This window comes from Gouania willdenowi, chromosome 17 (genome assembly GCF_900634775.1).
Source record: "Gouania willdenowi chromosome 17, fGouWil2.1, whole genome shotgun sequence".
Lineage (NCBI taxonomy): Eukaryota > Metazoa > Chordata > Actinopteri > Blenniiformes > Gobiesocidae > Gouania > Gouania willdenowi.
The window spans coordinates 19,230,234-19,251,345 of record NC_041060.1 but is presented as its reverse complement, the minus strand read 5'-3'; the positions used below and the strand labels follow the sequence as shown (position 1 = coordinate 19,251,345).

The window sequence follows — 21,112 nt, the reverse complement described above, 5'->3', positions numbered from 1 at the left end:
CAGCAGGTGCCCAGCTGAAGTTATCCTTCCTGTGACGCTTCAGTCGTTCCACCATCTCGTCCAGGTAAACCTTGCTGTCCCAGTTCAGGTCGTCCTCTGAGGCCATGAGGAGAAATTGCCCACTGGCTTGTTGAATGGGTACCAGGCTATCCTGGTGCTCCAGGAGATCTGCCACAGCGTATTTGATCATACATGCTGTTTACTCACTCTGGACTATTTTACTCGTGTCAAAGGGCAACGATGCAAACACCTGTACGGTGGCTGAGAAATGCAAAACACATTTACAAATACAAATACCACAACACATTTACAAATTATTGCAACACTTTCACAAATGCCACAACAAATATACATAATTATTTTAAAATAAATGCATTCAGTATTTGTAAATGTGTTTTGCACTTCTCAGCCACCGTACAATAGCCATGTTGGCACTGCAGGCGTTGATCCACACCACGGCCTCCATGCCAGACATTAACGATGCTAGAGCCAAGGCCATATCACCTTCCTTTGACCACGGTATTACTCTCACACCTTTACTGCCAACCTGAGCAAAAACACACAGAAAGATAGTGATGCACACTAGGGCTGGGCAATATATAGAGATTCAAGTTTTCTATTTTGGTGATATAGGAATTTACAATATCGCCTTTATCGATATATACAAAAAAGTATTTAGTCAGCCACCAATTGTGCAAGTTATCCCACTTAAAAAGATGAGAGAAGCCTGTAATTTTCATCATAGGTATACCTCAACTATGAGAGACAAAATGGAAAAAAAAAAAATCCAGAAAATCACCTCTCTCATCTTTTTAAGTGGGAATTCTTGCACAAATGGTGGCTGACTAAATACTTTTTTGCCCCACAGTAGTAAATGAGCCTTTGACGACAACCTAATGCTATATAAACACAGCCACAAAAACAAAGTTGGCTCGCTAACATACCTCTGACGAAGTGGTCGCAGCAGACTCTGCTCCTCCCGACGGCAGATGTAGGTTTAATTTCCACTTTTTATGGCGTTGTTCTGTGAGCTTTTTACATTTCTCACCTTTGTGAACAATAATCTTAGGTACTCTAAAAAAAAGTCTTTACCTTTTCTCGGTTAGAACAACTGGAGCAGCCGTAAACTCCACAAAACATGGGCATTTTGATTATTTCATACGGCAGATTCTCAAGCTACTTCACTTCCTGCCCTCCATCTGAATTTCGCTCTTTCGCAATGGTTTAGTTAGCAAATGGAAATCTCACATGTAGCTTCACTAATTAACTAAGCCAATCACCTGTGAGCAAGACAGCAGGTGTTAGCGTTTAAAGGCAGATTTCCAACGGCAGTCGAAAATTCAGTTGAGACCAAAGAAATCCCCCCACAAAAAAACCCAATCACAAACTGCACCTAAACACTATGAAGATGTTGGTAAATTGTTTTTAACAATGATTTATTGGCTCCAAAAGTGAAAAACTGATGTTTGAAAATGCAGTTTTTGCATCGACTCATATTGTTCACATTAGAGCAAAATTCAAAATGCTGTTAAAAAAAAAAAAGAAAAAAGATTTATTTAATGAAATCAGTTTTTGAGATAAAATTCTAATGTTTTCCCAACATCATCAACAAATAATGTTTCCAAAATGTTGTCCCTTTTTTTACAATGCTCCATCGTACAGTTGAACTTTTCTGAAAAATAAAAAAAATAAATAATAGGAGTGAGCTTTAATTGTGAAGGCGAGCCAAACCTATCACCAACTTCCTGTTATGTCTGTCGTCAGTTATACGTAATCTTTTAGCATGATTTGACTTTAGCAGCAGGACTAAAGTGGAAAAACTGGAGCAGAGGACCTGCTGACTGCAGAGTTTTTAACGATTTACGGTAAGAAATGACATTAGAACAGAGTTTGTTTAGCTGTTAATAGCAGTTATTTGTACGAAGTAGCGACTTGAAAACATGTAATCTATACAAAGCTGAACAAAAATGTTAGTTATAAGCCTTTTCACACTCTGGAACTACGCATGCGCGACTTGGGGGTGGGGTCATAGGTCGAGAGGGATATAAACGTAAACAAGCTCGTTCACTGTTGATATTTGATATTTTTAACTTGTTATTATGTTTTTTTTTTCTGTATTTACCTTCATTATTGTTAGTTTCTTTATTTTGTATTTGTTTTAACAACTGTAAAGTGTCTGAATGTTTTGAAAACCGCTTGTAAATAAAATGTATCATTGTTATTGATGGAACAAGCGAGATTTCCGAGTGTGAAAAGGACAGTATGAGTTCTCACTTTGAAAAGGTAAATTTACGAGGTACACCATTTACTAACCAGGTCCATAATTATTTTTATTAAGCTTTTATTTTAATTAAAAAATAATAAATCTCTGTCAGACTCGTCGTCAGTCAGTGCGAGTTTATCCCTCTTGACATTTGAACTCACGCGAGAACTGGACGAGAGCGAGATTTCCGAGAGTGTGAAAATGCTTATTATAGGAAACAGCTGTTAATCACTGTAATTTACTGTGTGTTTCAATTAAGTCAATATAAGCAAAAAAACTCTCATGTTGGACTTGTCTTTTATTTTGAAAGAAACTTTTATTTTTACAGATATGCTGTGAAATGCATGTTTCACAGGAAAACATATAGGTTTATGTAGGGCTGGGCCATTTTACCTAAAAAAAAATCTGATTTTTTAAAGAAAAATTTGAGATTCGAGTTAAAACGCATAAAACAATCTCAAAATAAAAAGTAAATGAGGCTCTGTCATTCAACTATTTCAAGCTTTAACCAGGTTTAAGCAAAAGTGCAACAGCAACTTCACAGTAGCTTAAATTTTCTGATTAAGAAATCAGATAACTACATATTTTATAACATTACAATTAAAAAAAATAATAAACTCTTCCCTCAGCATCTCAGCATAGTGCGAATAAAAAACTGAAGATGCCTGTGGCACACATATAGCCTACTCAAAGGGTAAACAAATGTAAACAAAGAGGGGGCTTTTGCTAAATAAAAATCGTTTTTATCTACAAACTCGATAAATCAATTTTTTTGCCCAGCCCTAGAATTATGTTTAAAAAAAGATTATATATACTGGTATGTGTTTTTTCAACAGCTATTTTTGAAAAAAAATAAATTGGGTTGGTCAGATAAAAAAAAAGAAAGTAGATCGAGATTTAGTGATTGCAGCAAACTGTGGGTCCCACGGTGAGATTAGTTGAGAACCCCTGGTTTAGAGAGTAGCTACAATGTTGATATATTACACTCAGCCTTGGAAAGAACACAACACTGATAAAACACAGTGATGTGGATGAATCTGATTGGCTTTTGCTTTGCAGCCTGGTTTATTATTCCATTCTGAAGGACTTGGATCTCATGTTGTTTCCTTTGTCTATTCAGGATATTTCAGGCTGACTAAACCACAACGTTTCACAGAAGATGTCGTCCCAGGTCCGACTCAGACTGCTTCCCAGTGCCAGATGTTTGTTTGACGAGCCTGTCCAGGTGACAGTGACTGGGCTGAGGTCTAGGCAGCTGGTCTCCATCAGAGCCAGATCCATCGACCAGAAGAACATCACCTTCTGCTCCTCTGCCACCTACAAAGCAGATGAGCGCGGAGAGATTGACCTGGGCAGAGACCCGTCGCTCAGTGGGAGCTACGTGGGCGTAGAGCCCATGGGTCTGCTGTGGTCCATGACGGCCGACGCTGTACACAAAAAATTTCTGAAGACTCATTCATCAATACCGCACGTGGTGAAGTTCTCAGTGCACGAGGAAGGAAAGGGCAGCAGGGTGCTGGCAGAGACCACCAATGAGAGGCTTCTGATTGGAGACGGGGTCACCAGAGTCCCTGTTAGATACAAGCACATCAGGGGAGCCCTGTTTGTTCCTCCAGGTTTGTTTGACTAAGGCAGGGGTTCTCAATCCTGGGGTCGCGAGACACTGGGAGGGGGTTGCCAGATGCCTTCAAGAAACTAAGAATATTTTCTGAACAATCTGAGCCCGTTTTTGCTAATTTTTCCCCCTTTTCTGCTACTACATCAAACATGCCATATTTTAACCTATTTTCATCACTTTTTTTTGCCAAATTTTTGCTCCTTTTAATCAATTTTTGCTCCATTACACCAATTTCTGCCACTTCTCCATCAAATCTCAATGCCTTTTCTGCACATTTTTTCCACTTTCAAGACATTTTCAGCACTTATAAACTCTTTCCACCACTTTTCCACCTAATGTCACATATGTTGACCCATTATTGTCACTGTTAACCTCTTTTCACCATATTTCATGATTACTTTTGCCAATTTAACCATATTCACAATTTGTCATGCCCATTATTTGCCAGTTTAAACTAATTGTTCCTACTTTTTATGCCACTTTTAAGCCAATTATGACACTTGGAATCCTTTTTAGTTTGTTTATAGCCACTCTATTTTGCAATTTTTAACCAATTTCTTAAACCAGGAGTGTCAAACTCATTTTAGTTTAAGGGCCAAATACAGACCAGTCCAATCAAAAGTGGTCCGCAAGCTGCGGTTTGTAAATTTTTTGGGTTTTATTTGGTCAAAAATCTATAATCATTTTATTATATTGTATTGCATATTGTAATCCAAAGTCTTCTGAGTGGACAGTGAATCCTTTCTCCTTCTCCTGGTCCTGTAAGTGAGCTTTAGAAATACAGGAGTGTGACGCTGGACTTTGGTTAATCAGAGATCTTTCTACCAAAAGGGCGATCTCATGCGTGGTTTTAGGCGTTACTATTGGCTGTTTGTTAAAAGTCATCGTGCGTTCTCGATCTGAGAATAGGTACAGTCCCATGGCATTATATTCAAGCTGAAGTTTCTTAACGTAGCTTTTGGCACAGCGGTTACACAGCAAAGCAAGAGGAAAAAAGGAAGACAGAGGTGGAGAAGCAACAGAATAAAGGCACAAACGTGTTCAGGAAGAACGCTGTCTGCGGAGTTGGTGTGTGCGCTGGACTGCGAGCGATCCGCTTTCAGTCAGATCAGTTTGAACAAGATAAAGTCCCTACATTTGTTACTAGTCTGTATGGAGGAAACAGCCACAAAGTGTTCCACAGTGGTGGTGCACAAGAAGACCGGTGAGGTTAGTTCGGTAGGGAAGGGGGCAGCGTGGAGCGCCTTACAATTCTACATACCGCAGCTTTTCGAGGTGGGAAAAACAAACAATTTCAACATTAATGTGCCCAAGTTTGCACTTCCAGTTATAAATTAGACATAATGTATGAATTTTTTAATTTTTTTTTAATTTTTTTAAATTTCAGATAAAATACATCTTTTATAATTTGTGTTACAGTCTTTTCCTCATTGTTTTTGATTTGTTGTCTTTGTTTCAGGACCAGGTCCATTTCCAGCAGTCCTGGATATGTACACTTTTGGTGGAGGTCTCTCAGAGAAAAGACCCTCTCTTCTGGCCAGCAGAGGGTTTGTTGTTCTGACTGTAGCGCTGTACGGGCACGACGACCTGTCAAAGGACATTAATAAGATCCATCTCGATTACTTTGAGGAGGCGGTGGAGTTTTTAAGACAACAAGACAAGGTGATATTAATGTAATGTACAAAACTGTTAAATATGTTAACTCAGTGGTTCTCAAACTCTGGGAGGGGGTGTAGGCATGATGTCACAACTGCCTTGTTTTTTATTATTATTATCACTTTGTTGTTACTGTTCTTTAATACGTGATTGTTATTTTAAGGGATTTTGTTGGGATTGGACATGGCTAAAAATGTTTCATTCTTCAAAGATGCGCAAAAGAAAAAGTTTGAGAACTACTGGGATAACTGAATGAGCAAAAATGACCATAAATAATACTTTATTAGCCCCACAACGCGAACATTAAAGGCACACCGCTGACCTTTTGACCTCGAGTTGACCCATATGAGTTATTTTAAATGATTCCTCAGGCCAATACACAGCGCTAGACAGTATCAATGCTCAGAGCGGGGCTTCCCTCTTGAAATAACGCCCATGTAAGTTTGAAGAGACGGACCGTCTTTGGCCAGGTCATGTGACTTGGAGAATGCCTGGAGAACGTATCACTTTACGGCAGTCATGTGACCACAGGCTCTGATATACTCTGGGCTGAGGCTTTTGCTACTATTTTTCTGCCTGTTCGACTCCTGGTCATGGCCGAGGCAAGCAAAAAGTTTAAAACTGCTTCTGAGCCGAGACCCGGCTGCCGGACGCCGCCCTGTGCATGCCGGGTCGCCCGTCCCTTGTCCGCCCCGACCCCGGCCGCGCGCCGACCCCCGGCGAAGTGGGCCATCGACGACGGCGGCGAGGCCAGGGAGTTGGGGGGAGTGCCACCAACACAGCGAGGAGAGTGGGGTCTCCGGTGGCGGGGAGAGGAGGGCGGCGGCTGCTCCTCCAACCCCGCCTCGCACCCCAGCCCTACTGATTCTTATCTCAAAGTTATAGCTCAACCACTGTCTGCATACACAATCAAAAGACAAGGGACCGACTGACTGACTGTTGATATTTGCGACTGTGCTGCGGCCCCTCCCCCCACTAGGGGCGCTTGACGTGAAAGTTACAGGTCTAGCACCCGTAGTGACCAAAATTTACACAGTGTGCCTTTAAGCTTAAAGCTGCTACCTATAATACGTTTTTATTAGCAAAATCTATATCTATAGTGTATGCCCCATTGATAAATTAATAAAATATTATTTTCACGTAAAAAAGAGGTGAATGGTAAAATTTGCCGCATAAAGTTTGTTTTCATCTTCACCGTTAACACTCTGTACTCTGCATTGTGGAATGTGGAGTCGTGCGGAGACGGCTGCATAGAAGTGTTTTTACTTGATTCTGATATCTCTGGGAATACTGGGAACAAACCAGAATGAAAATGGTGTCAATAGAATCAATGTCCTCTTTGTCTAGCGAAGAAACACAAGAAATCACAGTTAGAATGAAGAATTTAATTGAATTTGAATTGTATTTCAGCGGGCTTCAGAAAACAACAAACAGAACTAACAACACTCAGTTTCTCAGTAATCAGCCGAAAGCTTCTACACACCTACCCCACCACAAAAAACAAAACAAGGCCAGATAATATAACAAAAAAACTATTTTTACAATGCACATTCATTATATATTCTACACAAAGTTTTATATATACATGTACATCAAACATATGTTGTACACACATATACATACATACATACACATGCATGTACATAATATTATAATATTTAATTTTTTGACACAAAATTTATGAATTACATTTTAAATACAAAATATATTGTGCAATATTTAAATTAATGATATTCTCTCAATATATACCTTTCATTGTTTGAGTGTTAACATATATATATATATATATATATATATATATATATTTTTTTAATACCATTATCTGCACAAAATCGTTGCTGTTCTTTCTTATACTTTCTAATGATATATGATTTAAAAAGCTTTTTAAACTGGTTTATGTTGCTGTTTTGTTTTATTTCATCCTTCAGGGACTTCCGTAATTTAACCCCTGTTATTGTTATACTAATTATTTTCACTGTTGTTCTGGCTCATTGTATCTTGAAATGTAGTTTTCCTCTTAAATTATATTAGTATGAGTAAAAACACAATGCGTTTATTGTGGAGATGAAAAAAAAAATCCTATTACAATCTTTTTTCTTTCTTTTTGGGGTAAATTATGTTCCATTCATTGATCTATGAGGCATAAAGTATGATTTTATCTAATATGTGGGTAGCAGCTTTAATTATTTACCAACTGGTAAATAGTCCAGCTACATTTATACATTACTAGTACAGTGCCCGTCGGAAGTATGTATTCATATAGTGGGAGCTTAATTAGGGTTGTCAATTATGGCCAAATAAGTATGTGTTTGAAGGTTGGACGTACAAAGAGGTGTACATACTCTGTACTCTGTAGTGTTATAAAAGGGTTTTATTTACGGGGTGCAAAGTAAAATAGTGTGTGATTTCCCTGGTTTAATTCTATGGGACATAAGCATGATGAATTGATAAATAAAATTTGCACCAATGTTTGCTGGACTTAAGCAAATGGATAATAAATGTCATCCCCTGTCCTACTCCTTAGACCCTACTTCAGCAAGGAAAAACTCAAAAAACCCAGTGAGAAAATGAATTACACACAAATATGTCATGTACATCCAAGGTGCGCATTAGGTTATACGTTTATACTTCTTCCCACTCCTTTTCGGACATGCACATTTCTATAGAAAGTATATTTCATTTATATAGAAAGTAATTGAGAGCTTGTTTGTATTATCTCATTCATTGTTTGTCATGCTACTTTTTTAAATTTAATTTTTTTTTTTTTTTTATATGTTCGAAATAAATAATGAACTAAACTAAACACATGGTGAAAATATAAGCGTTTATAATGTTCGCGGAGAAGTGTGCATGGTTTGCTTTGAGCACAGCCGCTACCATTGGCCGCCAATAACTTCCGGGAACTATTTGAGTCGATTTCAAACATCCGCTGTCACAACTTTCTCTCTGAATGGCTTTGTGTGCGTGCAACTATGACACCCCTCCCCCTTCTCATGTATCGTCTGTAAATCAACGCGGTTATTGACGACATATTACCTCAAATCCCAGTTATGTTACTCCAAATCAATGGATTCGAATTATTTGCCAATAACTTCCGGGTTCGCTTTGACCACAGCCGCAGCCATTGGCCGCCAATAACTTCCGGGAACTATTTGAGTCTCCGTTGTCGCAACTCTCTCTAAACGGCTCTATGTGCGTGCGGCCGCGTTGATTTCAAAATAAAATAATACCTTTTGAAACATAATCACCAAATAAGTCCAAAATAATTGATCCACACACTCGGCATGTGTGAAAGCTTTAAAAAAGTTTCAGGTGGAACAGACACAGCGACAGGAAGACATGCGCCCCCCCCCCCCCACGCACACAGACAGACAGAAGTTCTTTGCTTTTATAGAGAGATGGTGTCTTCTGCTCCAATGATATGACATGGGGTTGTTGTGGTTGTAATACTTGTGTTCCTCCACAGGTGGGCAGTAAAGGAGTTGGTGTAATGTCTCTGTCTAAGAGTGCAGATCTAGCTCTATCTATAGCTTCCTATCTGTCAGGTGTGGAGGCCACGGTGTGGATCAATGGCTGCTCTGCCAACACAGCATTCCCTCTCTATTATAAGAACACACAGCTCCACCCTCCTTTACTGTTTGACCCAAAGAAGCTAAAACCTGTTGAGTCAGGGGCCTTCAACGGCAAACACTGTGTTGATGATACTCAGGCTGAGAAGAACAAAGCTACCCTGATCCCCATCGAACAAGCCAAAGGGCGTTTTCTCTTTGTGGCGTCAGAGGACGACCAGAACTGGGACAGCAAAGCCTACATGAATCAGATGGTGGACAGACTGAGGGAGCACAGGAAGGAGAACTTTGAGTGTTTGTGTTACCCTGGAGCAGGACACTTTCTGGAGCCACCGTACGGGCCGTACTGCAAGTCCAGCGTCCACGGCCTGGTGAGGAAGCCCATCCTGTGGGGGGGCGAGGCCAGATCTCACGCAGCAGCTGAGGTTCACCTGTGGACGAAGGTCCAGGACTTCTTCAGGTCCACTTTAATGCATAAAGCTAAACTCAATGAAGCCAAGCTGTAAATGCTGAGTCAGCATCAGGTTCAGGTTTTCTGATTTTATTTTCAATGACAATCTTGCATTACTTTAACGTCTACAATTGTTAGATTATCTATATTTTTTAACACAATCATTCACCATCATTTCCTCACCTATATTCCTTTGCTTTAATTCAATCTGGAAATGTTTGCTGTGATTTTTGTTTAATAACTCGTGTCATACTCAAGGCCCGGGGGCCAAATCCGGCAATTTGGGGCATCCAATTCGACCCACAGAAGAAAGTAAAAATGACAGAAAACCTGACACATTGTGAAAATGAAACTCAACAATATTTGCAGGTGCTCAGTTTTCCCTGTGCTTATGTCACAAGGTGGCAGTCATTTTTAATGTTAAACTGTTCAAAATCCTTCAATTTTCCTCAAATAATGACATAATATTTCCCTAATTAAATAGAAATTTGTCAAAATCTAGGACATTTAAAGCCAAGATCCTGTTGCGGCTGATATGTATCACTTATTGCTTGGATATGGTCGGTTTCTTACATATTTTGTATTTTATGTATTACTCGTATTCTTGCATAAAATTAGTAGCCCACTTGAGATCATCAAACTGCTCCGTATCTGGCCCCTGAACTAAAATGACAACTGTGATTCTATCTATTGAAGCTCTACATGATTAATACACTAGTAAATGATCTATTGTGACGTTGCATCCCAAAAGACAAGCTCCCACCACTGACGTGACTGTTTTTTGACACAAACAAACCTTCATACTCGTGTAAATCATACATTAACTTCAAAACCCAAGAAGGTTCACATGAGGAGAAACTGTCCTGATATCAGGCTGATTGTTATCAGGTGTTGCATCGCCACAGGTGAAATCAATAACTAACAAACTGGGCAGTTTGAAGCCCAAAACAACTCATTTTAATCTCTGCACTAGAAAGATGAGTAAGGTTAAAGTTGTCATGCTTTTTTACTGTGTTATTAGTCATAATTATGACAGATAATTCACATTTTGTCCTATTTTAAAACTCTTGATTAGAATTAGGATTATTAATTTGCTCAATAAAGTTACTAGCGTTGACAACTATACATATCTTTGATTCCCTCTTTGGAAGAGGGGGAGGAGCCGCAAAGCCTCATATTCAAAATCTTTATATTTGTAATTTATATTTAACAGAATTAAAATAGTCTGAAAGCATAAAAACAAAAGCTTTGTTTCTATCAAAATGTTTGACTGTAAACGTATTGTAAACATACACTTGCAATTATTAGTGTTCATTAAAAAAGTGACAACATTTTGGAAACATTTGTTGATGATGTTTGGAAAATATTAGAATTTTATCTCAAAAACTGATTTTATTCAACTTTTTTTTTTTTTTTTTACAGAATTTTGAATTTTGCTTTAATGTGAACAATATGAGAGAAAAATCCATTTTCACTTTGAGCCAATAAATTATTGTTAAAAACAATTTACCAACGTCTTCATAGTGTCTAGGTGCAGTTTGTGATTGGGTTTTTTTGAGGGGGGTTTTTTTTGGTCTAAACTGAATTTTCGACAGCCGTTGGAAATCTGCCTTTAAACGCTAACAGCTGCTGTCTTGCTCACAGGTGACTTGCTTAGTTAATTAGTGAAGCTACATGTGGGGCATTCACGGTCCATGCCCACCTTGTTGACCTACTGTGCCCCCCATCCCTTTTTTCCCACTCTACAGGGTGAGCCTTGAGACAAACTTATTTACTTTATTACTCGACGAGATCTGATTAGCTATCACAACTGACTGTGTCCGTTGACTGACAGCGCACCGGAGCCTGCTCTGTTGGTTCTGAAGGCCTGAGGCAGATTTCATAGACATAGACCTGACAACAACACAAGCTAGATGAAATATGATTGGATAAAAACTGTACCATAATATACATCACTGGAAGCAGCACAACCAACAGGTTGCTTTCACGTGATGTCACATTGCTGCATCGCGAGAGCGCAAAATTCAGATGGAGGGCAGGAAGTGAAGTTTGAGAATCTGCCATCTGAAATAATCAAAATGCCTATGTTTTGTGTAGTTTACATCTGCTCCAATCGTTCTAACCAAGAAATGGAAAAGAGTTTTTATAGAGTACCAAAGATTGTCGTTCACAAAGGTGAGAAATATAATAAGCTCACAGAACAACACCATAAAAAGTGGATTTTAAACCCACGTCTGCGGTCGAGAGGAACAGAGTCTGATGATGCCCGTATCTGTAGCGACCTGCTAACTTTGTTTTTGTTGCTGTTTATATAGCATTAGGTTGTTGTTAAATGCTCATTTACTATATTATTTACCTTCTTTCTTTCACCCCTGCTGCAGCACACTGTGCACAGTAGAAGCTGAACACCCATATACTGTACTATTTCACTTTCCGTCAGGCTAACGTCGTCGTGAAGATGTTTTGCATGTTTGTTTACATTACTGCTGTTACTGCTAGCTGCTAGCATCTTAACACATAAAATAATATAAGAACAAACAAACACCCTGGCAAAGCACAAACGATAATTATCGTGGAGTCGTTTGGTACCGAGGTTGTGGACCCACCTGCTCACTCAAAAATTATATGCCTCTCTACTTTTATAGGCTTCATCTGCTGTTTGGTGCAGTGTTTATAAATGGCAAACATATAGAATACCTCCAGAAATGAACAAAAATGTGCCCCCCCCCCCTCACAGTCTTCCTAATGCCCCCCCTATGATTTTTGTCTGGCGCCGACTCTGATTAGGAATTTTTTAGTTAGGCAAACTAACAGCATCTAGCAGAAGTCATCCTAAAGCTCTGATGAAATGTGTCTAGAATATTAAAAAATGAGTGCAACTAGGGCAAAAAAAATCTTTTTTTTAATCTATGAAATACAATCACTTCATCTTCTCCACCTGCTTCGTTGTGCTAGACAAGCTGCTCCTGTGAGAAAACAGTTGAGTTTCCAAAAGAGGGAGACTGATACCGAGTTGCAAATGCAATCAAATTTTCATATAAAGAATGACAGTGGATATACGTCATCCACTTTCTGAGTTAAATATTTATAAGCTCAGGTACATCATTGTTCAGTTCTCTGAGGGCAGTTTTTAAAGCACAATTTGACAATTTGTTTTACAGTCTTTACACCAGTAATTTAATGGAATTCTAGTATGACTATTGTTTAAGAAAATGTTAATTTAAAGTCTCTCCTGGCCAATGTATTTAAAGGGTTTTTAATTTTATTAATAGCTCATTACATTAAATCAAGTTCAGCCAAAACACATTGAAGCTGCAAAGGAAATGAGAAGCAGGACAAACAGGCAACTATCCACGCCAGATCTTCCTCTCCAGCTCAAGGGCAAGTTATTGTTCATATGAGGGCTATTTTTTTTTTCTTCACTGCACAGAGTTCATAAAGATAGCAGGGCCAACCTCGATCTGCCGTGCTGATTTATTTAACAGTATTGTTGAAGGGCTTTTTATCTATGTCGCTCCTCCTCTTTGTGTTTCTGTATCTCACTGCTCTCTTTCTGTCATCTTAGCTCCAACACGCTCTTATCAGCCTGTAGCTTTTGAAAGGCAGGAAAGTATTACCTCTTCTACCTGTATTAAGAAATGAGGAGACAAGGTAGGGTGTGGGGTTGTCTGGAAAATAATTTTTGCTTTTGGACTAAATAGGCAATGCTTACTAATCAATAGTTTTAAGGTAACTTGTAGCCATAAGAGTATTACTGTACTTTTAAAGAGTAACGAAAAGCCAAAGCATTTTTTTTCAACGAGAAAGAAGTGTATTTGGGTATGAACAAGTGTTATTGACTGATTTATGTCATATTTTGTTGTAAAAATGTAAGTCTCACAGGCAGAGTTTGAAATGCGTGCCGTCTACGCGTCATTTAATGTCTTAAATTCATGATAAAATCATGCCGGCGGCCGCTTTCTACTTCATCTTTGCTGCAGTACCATACATGAACTGCTGGGCGCAGTGTCGAATCACCATTTACATAAATACACAACAGAAGATGAACCAACCTAAAGTATCAAAAGTTTGGGACCATTTCATTGAAAAATTATCCTACACACCTGAGGTAGAACCAACATATGTGACATGAAACTAAGTATTTTTTTTATTTTTTTAATAAATTGGGAGAAACTGTAATCAAAACTTTTTACCACCTGTGGACTCTGCAATCTGTGGCAAGTACAGTGGGTTGGATTGAGAGAATTATGAATCGAGAGATATAGAGAATATTGAGTAGCTAGTGAGCATTGCATAGATTGTTCTTTGGAGCTTTTATAGTGATATGTGAGTATAGACTGGGTATGTCTTAACTACGCCAGGAGCTCCGTCAATAATCAAGGCAAGGGAAAAGTGCAACAGAAAACATTCAACAGCTGAAAATCAATAAGAACATTAAAGTTGGCAACAACAACAAAAAATGAATAAAATAAATCAGCAGTAAAAACATTTCAAAATCATCAAAAAAACACATTACATCAACAACATTACCAAAAATCACCCTCTCAATCATACACTGTAGAGAAAAAAAGTGCCTTTAACTTTGATTTAAAAATGTTCACATTGGATGCTGACTTCAGCTCTACTGCAGATTGTTCCACTTCTTTACAGCATAACAACTAAAAGCAGCATCACCATGTTAACTGTGAGCTCTGGTCTCCACTATCTGACCTGTGTCCATAGATCTGAGAGACCTGCTGGGTTCATACCTGACTAACATCTCACTGATGTATTCTGGACCAAACCCATTCACAGATTTATACACCAGCAGCAGAACTTTAAAGTCTATTCTGAGGCTGACTGGGAGCCAGTGTAAAGACTTTAAAACTGGAGTAATGTGTTCTGACCTCTTTGTTCTGGTTAAGACCCGAGCTGCAGCGTTCTGAACCAGCTGGAGCTGTTTAATGCTCTTTTGGGGGATTCCTGTCAGAAGACCATTACAATAGTCCAGTCTGCTGGAGATAAAAGCATGGACCAGTTTCTCCTGATCTTTCTGAGTCATTAAACCTTTCACTCTGGAGATGTTCTTTAGGTGGTAGAAGGCTGTTGTTGTGATAGATGTGATCTGACTGATGAATGTCAGATCTGAGTCAATCAGAACATCAAGGTTTTTTACTTGGTCTTTAGCTTTTAAAGATTGAGACTCAAGATACTCACTGACAACAATCCTTTTTTCCTTGTTACCAAAGACAATCACCTCCATCTTGTCATGATTTAGTTGAAGCAAGTTTTCACTAAACCAGCAGTTTACTTTTTCTAAGCAGTCACACAACACCTCAGTGGGACCATAGTCATCTGGGTTCAGTGATAGATATAGTTGTGTGTCATCTGCATAGCTCTGATAATCAACCTTACATTTCTGTAGAATTTGTCCTAAAGGAAGCATATAAAGGCTAAACAGAAGAGGTCCAAGAACAGAGCCCTGAGGAACCCCACAGACCAAGGTAATCTGTCAGATTCAAAGTTTCCAATGCTTACAAAATAACTTTGCTCCTCAAAGTATGACTTAAACCATTGCATTACTTTTCCATTTAGTCCAACCCATGTTTGCAATCTGTACAACAAAATTGTATGATCTACAGTGTCAAATGCAGCACGTATATCTAATAGAATGAGAACAGATACTTTTCCTAAATCAGTGTTCAACCTTATGTCATTGATCACTTTGATAAGAGCAGTTTCTGTGTTGATGATAACGAAAGCCTGACTGAAATTTATCAAATATTTTGTTGAATGTTAAGAATTGACTCAGTTGGTTGAAGACCACCTTCTCAATGATCTTGGTCATGAATGGAAGCCTAGACGCACAACAGCCAAAACCTTAGCGTTGAGTTACTCTGTCACTAATTCTGTAACGAAGTCTGTCGACTTTATCTGACACAAGATAAAATATAAAATCTGATGAAGGTGGCTACAATGCCCAATAATGAAATAATTGTGTCAGTTGTACTGGCACCAAATCTAAATCCTTGAGTTACTCTTGTTGCCTTTGATTCTTTTATTAGATTTTACAGTTACTTTCTGTCTTACCTTTGGTCGTCGTGGTCCATGTAGACACTACCCAGGACAAAACCCTGCTGTAGATATGAAACAAATGTCTCTTTTTTATTGGAGTCAGTTTGATTCATAACACACTGACTCCAAGGAACTGAAAAGAATGTAACAGATGTTTGTTTCAAAATGTTGGGAAACTTTCTATTCCACATCATACAGTACATGTACTTCTATGTTTCTATGCCCACTTATCCTGTTTGGCATGAAATCATAACGGTGATTTCACGTGAACACACATAGATGAGTAATGTGAGGCACACAAACACACTCTTACTCCCCTGTTAAGTGTACGGACTGTTGGCAACCAAAGCTACGTGTGTTTTGGAGGCAGATGGAGGAAGCCTGTGTGATGTCATTATCTGCTTCTGTGGTGATGCAATGATTTGTAAAGCTCCAACACAACAACAACACAATGGATGACAGAACCTGTGCAATGATGATTTCATTCCAATCTAACGACTGACTCTCTTAATTCAGTAACTGGATTTGATTTTGACATTTCAACCAGAATTATTAAGCAACTACAGTATATAGTATAGTATATTGTACAATTATGATATTATATTGTACAATCAGACAAACTAGCTACTGTATGTTTTTCTTTTTATGAAACAAAAGCTTGCAGCCATCAGATGTGGTGTGTCTGTACATATATACATATACTGTATATACATATATATATATATATACACACACACAGTATATTGTTTATATTTATGTATGTATGTGTGTTTTTACAAGATGAAGATCATCAGGAAAGCCAGTGAACACATACTTTCATCAGCTTGTGTGTGTATATTTGTGTTTGTGTGAATCTGTGTCTGTTGCCTGTAGGTCTGGAAATGATTAAGATAAGGGCTTCAAGGGGATGGGGGGGCGGGGAAGGTGTGATGTGGGGGAGGGGGTCTCACAGACAGATATCCCTTGGCTATATTTAGCTGAGGAAGGTGTTTAGATCTCAGAGGTAGTCCGTTGCTATGGTCATTTTATGGTGTTTTTTTTTTATTGTAACACAACACCATCATTTAATTATTTCCTTAAAAGTTGGTGAAGACCTTGAGTTGGATGCACTGGGTTGAAATTTGTTCTTCATTTTTTTAATTTGTGCATAATTTAAATGTTATCGACAGTAAAGGGGTCACTCTGTGGAGCACTGAGGAGCATTGCTGCTCATAAGATTGTGGGTTTGATTCACGCTGGTGGCCCCCAAACTTGTCTGTGTCAGACCCTGACATCCAACACGTTGGGTGGAATCAGCCTTACTGTATATCTGATGTCAGCTGGGATTGGCTCCAGCATCCCCTGCAACTCTATACAGGATAAACATGTACAGTAGATGAGTAATGAGTGATACTGAAGAAGAACAAGTATACATTTACTACCACGATGAAGTAGATGTAACAAGAAGGTCATGGACTCATTTTTATGGGGTTTACCATAGGCAGACTTTGAGATTCTTCTTCTTCTTCATATGTTTTGTACAGTCACTGTGTTTTATGGCACTTTAAATATTTGTTTATTATGTACATTATATTAAGAATTGTACATTTTTGAATGAATTTGGGAAAACTGTAATGAAAACTGCATTCATCTTTCTTTCAATTGCAATCAGTCATCCTATCCCTGCACTTGAAAAACACCCCCATAGCATGATGATGCCACCACCATGTTTCACAGTTGGGATTGTATTGGGCAGGTGATGAGCAGTGACTGGTTTTCTCCACACATACCGCTTAGAATTAATGCCAAAAAGTTCAATCTTGGTCTCATCAGAAAAGAGAATCTTATTTCTCATAGTCTGGGAGTCCTTCATGTGTTTTTTGACAAACTCTATGCGAGCTTTCGTATGTATTGCACTGAGGAGAGGCTTCCGTTGGGCCACTCTGCCATAAAACCCTGGCTGGTGGAGGGCTGCAGCAATAGTTGACTTTGTGGAACTTTCTCCCATCTCCCTACTGCATCTCTGGAGCGCAGCCACAGTGATCTTTGGGTTCTTCTTTACCTCTCTCACCAAGGCTCTTCTCCCACGATTGCTCAGTTTGGCTGGACGGCCAGGTCTAGGAAGAGTCCTGGTCGTCCCAAACTTCTTCTTATGGAGGCCACTGTGCTCTTAGGAACCTTGAGTGCTGCAGAAATTACTTTGTAACCTTGACCAGATCTGTCACAATTCTGTCTCTGAGCTCCTTGGGCAGTTCCTTCAACCTCATGATTCTCATTTGCTCTGACATGCACTGTGAGCTGTAAGGTCTTATATAGACAGGTGTGTGTCTTTCCTAATCAAGTCCAATCAGTTTAATTAAACTCAGCTGGACTCCAATGAAGGAGAAGAACCATCTCAAGGAGGATCAGAAGAAATAGACAGCGTGTGAGTTAAATCTGAGTGTCATAGGAATACTTATGACCGTGTGATAGTTCAGTTTTTCTTTTTTAATAAATTTGCAAAAAATTCTACGTTTCTGTTTTTTCTGTCAAGATGGGGTGCTGAGTGTACATTAATGAGAAATAAAATGAACTTTTGATTTTAGCAAATGGCTGCAAGGAAACAAAGACTGAAAGGTTTAAAGTGGTCTGAATACTTTCTGTACCCACTGTAAATAGCAAAATACATTATTATACTGTAGTTTATAATGAAGGGCAATCTTGTAACAGAATTCAAAAATTGAGCTAAGAGCTCATAGAACAGCTGAAGAGCTGTAATATTTGGCCAGTCATTGTAATATTAGCTGCAACATCTTTACTTAAGGCTTAAGAGAATTCAATAATTCAAACTGAATGCTTGATATAATCAATATAATTATAAAGTAATTAATGCAATCTTTTTTAACTTTGTAATATAATATTAGGTGAATTCATGCAAAAGCCCAAAACTACTATTGGAGAATTCTTCTTCATCTTTTTCTTCAATTGAAGCAAACCACGTTAGAATCCATCTTGGATACTTTCTGTCATGTTTCAGTCGTGCCTAATCCTTAACAACTGTGTGGGTTAAAGTAAAAATCAGCAACGCAACTCTGCTATTAAATACTCTGCCTTTAATACAGTCGGTCTGTTTTGGGGTGAGACTCAGCAGAGGAGTGACGAGACCCAGAGCACGACTCCACCTAAGCTGCATTAAACCTGATAAACAAGGGAAAAAGAAGAAGAAATGAAACGATTCCGTAACAACTGGGATTAAAAACTGTTCAGTAAAAGAACAACAGGTCTCCACCTGTGTGATATGTGTGGGTACAACCTGTAAATATCTGTGCTCACGCTTTAATCGGGGTGAACATTGCTGCACTGATGCCTGAAAAAGGTGTAAGAGTGAAAGGCTCATATAGGTGGAATCCGTCGGGAGTATAAAAACATCCGTTTGCAGCCACACACTCACCTGAGAGACACGGAGAACTGAGAGCATTTTCCCATTAGGACACTCACCAGTGAGCAGCTCAGGGAATACAGTGCAGGAAACATGAAACCCAATCTCTTCCTGTCAGTGTGTGTGTGTGTGTGAGATCAAATCACGTTGTGTGTGAATACATTAACAGATGAAAGGCAGGGCACAGCTGATGAAGACTGTTCATGGATGAACGTGATCTTTGAAAATGTGTCACCCTTTCTTTTTTTACACACAAGGCCTTGATTTATTCATAAATATCCCATTGCCTGAAAAAAAAAAATCAACCTCAACTCAGAATCAAATGAAAACACAGAGAGAAAATACTACACGGAGAACAGTTTATTCCTGCAGATGAACGTACAAGTAGAATATCAACATTATGATGAGATTTATAACTTTGCTTTGCATTATTTTGAAGTTGGGTGCATCATATTGTCCAAAGCATTAAGGGGAGCATTTACCCTTGGCACACTGTGGTATAGCTAGTATTGTTCTCCTGTTTCCTTTAAGCCACACTGGTCCATCACACTGACAGAGCTGGTGACTCATCTCTGTACCACAGAGTCCAGTGACACCATGTGTTACACCAGTGAATCGGACACCAAGGAGACCTCTAACATTAGGCTCTCTGCATTTTGGTCCAAAGGAGAAGTTTCCTCAAACAGGAAATCTGGACTCCTCCATGAACCGCTACTATAACGTGGTGGAGGGGTTTGAGTACCCAAATGATCGAGGGAGTTATGTTGTTGGGGGCTTGATGGTCCCGGAAGGGGCACCCAAGGCTCCCATGAGACGGGTCCGACCAAGAGCGGTACGAAAGCCACATACTGTATGATGAAAAAACAACCAAGGAAGTGCACGTCGCCCAGATTGGCGCTACCGTGGCCCCACTCTGGAGCTCGGCCTGTGGTTTGGACTTTTCAAGCAAGCACCTGGTGGCCGGGTCTCTGCCAACAGACCCTGGCCAGGGCAACGAGAAGTCTGGGCCTTACCTGCTAAGGATGCTGCCCCCGCCACCGACTATGGATAAGCGGTAGAAGATGGATCGATGGAAGGATGGAAATCTGGATACATCTGCACATTGCTCTCATTGTTACACATTAATAAATATATATATATATATATTTTTTTTTTTTTTTTTGAAGAGTTGCAGTAAAATCTTCATATATTAGGAAATTTTACAAATGAATCTGTTATACTGATATATTAAATTTGCCTGATGGAGCTAATTTCATACCTAATAGCTAATTATTAATCAGTCTAACACTTTAACCAAAAACAGTTGAAGAATTAAAATAAATGTAAAATGTGCTTACCCGCCCCATTAACTAACTAGTCAGTAAAACTACTTGTCACTTTCGCTTGAGAGACTTTAAAATATGATCCAGATGTTGGAAAACTAAGCGGTTCTCATCTGAAGTCAGGGCTCATTATTAGCCTCTTAACACAAGCTGTGAGCATAGTGCAGTTTGACCCTACAGTACATCAAAAGTCAAATAAAAACAAAAAACAATATTGTTAGTTCTGACCACATTAATAGTAGGGACTGTAAATATGGAATAAAATTACAAATTGTCGCCAAGTGTTCACAAGAGATGAATTGCATTAACAAATGCTTAAGCACTTTTCTTATGCCAATGCAGTTAAATACAGGAACCACTGTTGAGTCCTGACCTGTGAGTTGGGAACTTTTAATGAACCTTTACTGTAAAAATGTCCAGTAACACTTTACAATAAGGGTCCATTAGTTAATGCATTACTAATTAATAGTTTAATAATATGTTATCAATCATTATAATGTATTACGTAACACTAATCAAATAAGTAAAACATTATTAAACATGATTAGAAGTTACATAATGTAATTAGTTATCCACATGTATGCATACTTAATATGCATTATTATATTAGTAAAATGTAATAACTAATAACGTAATAAGTAATACTCTTATACTCCTATACATTTATTAGGGTGTTTGTCAAATTGCTTACTTAATAAACAACCTAAGTAAATGATTACTCGAGATGTTATTGTTTTACTAATAAATTAATGAACTATAAGTAACGCATACATAAGGATAAT

At 38.6% G+C, this 21,112-nt stretch overlaps 1 protein-coding gene across 1 annotated transcript; it reads left to right on the top strand.

Annotated features, from left to right (window-relative positions):
* Positions 1-1,519: 1,519 nt before the first annotated feature.
* Positions 1,520-10,897, top strand: LOC114479793 (acyl-coenzyme A thioesterase 2, mitochondrial-like). Its single transcript, XM_028473651.1, has 4 exons — positions 1,520-1,865; positions 3,384-3,879; positions 5,341-5,543; positions 9,004-10,897. Exons 2-4 carry the CDS (start codon positions 3,423-3,425, stop codon positions 9,610-9,612), a joined length of 1,269 nt encoding a protein of 422 aa, XP_028329452.1. The 5' UTR covers positions 1,520-1,865; positions 3,384-3,422; the 3' UTR covers positions 9,613-10,897.
* Positions 10,898-21,112: the final 10,215 nt, after the last annotated feature.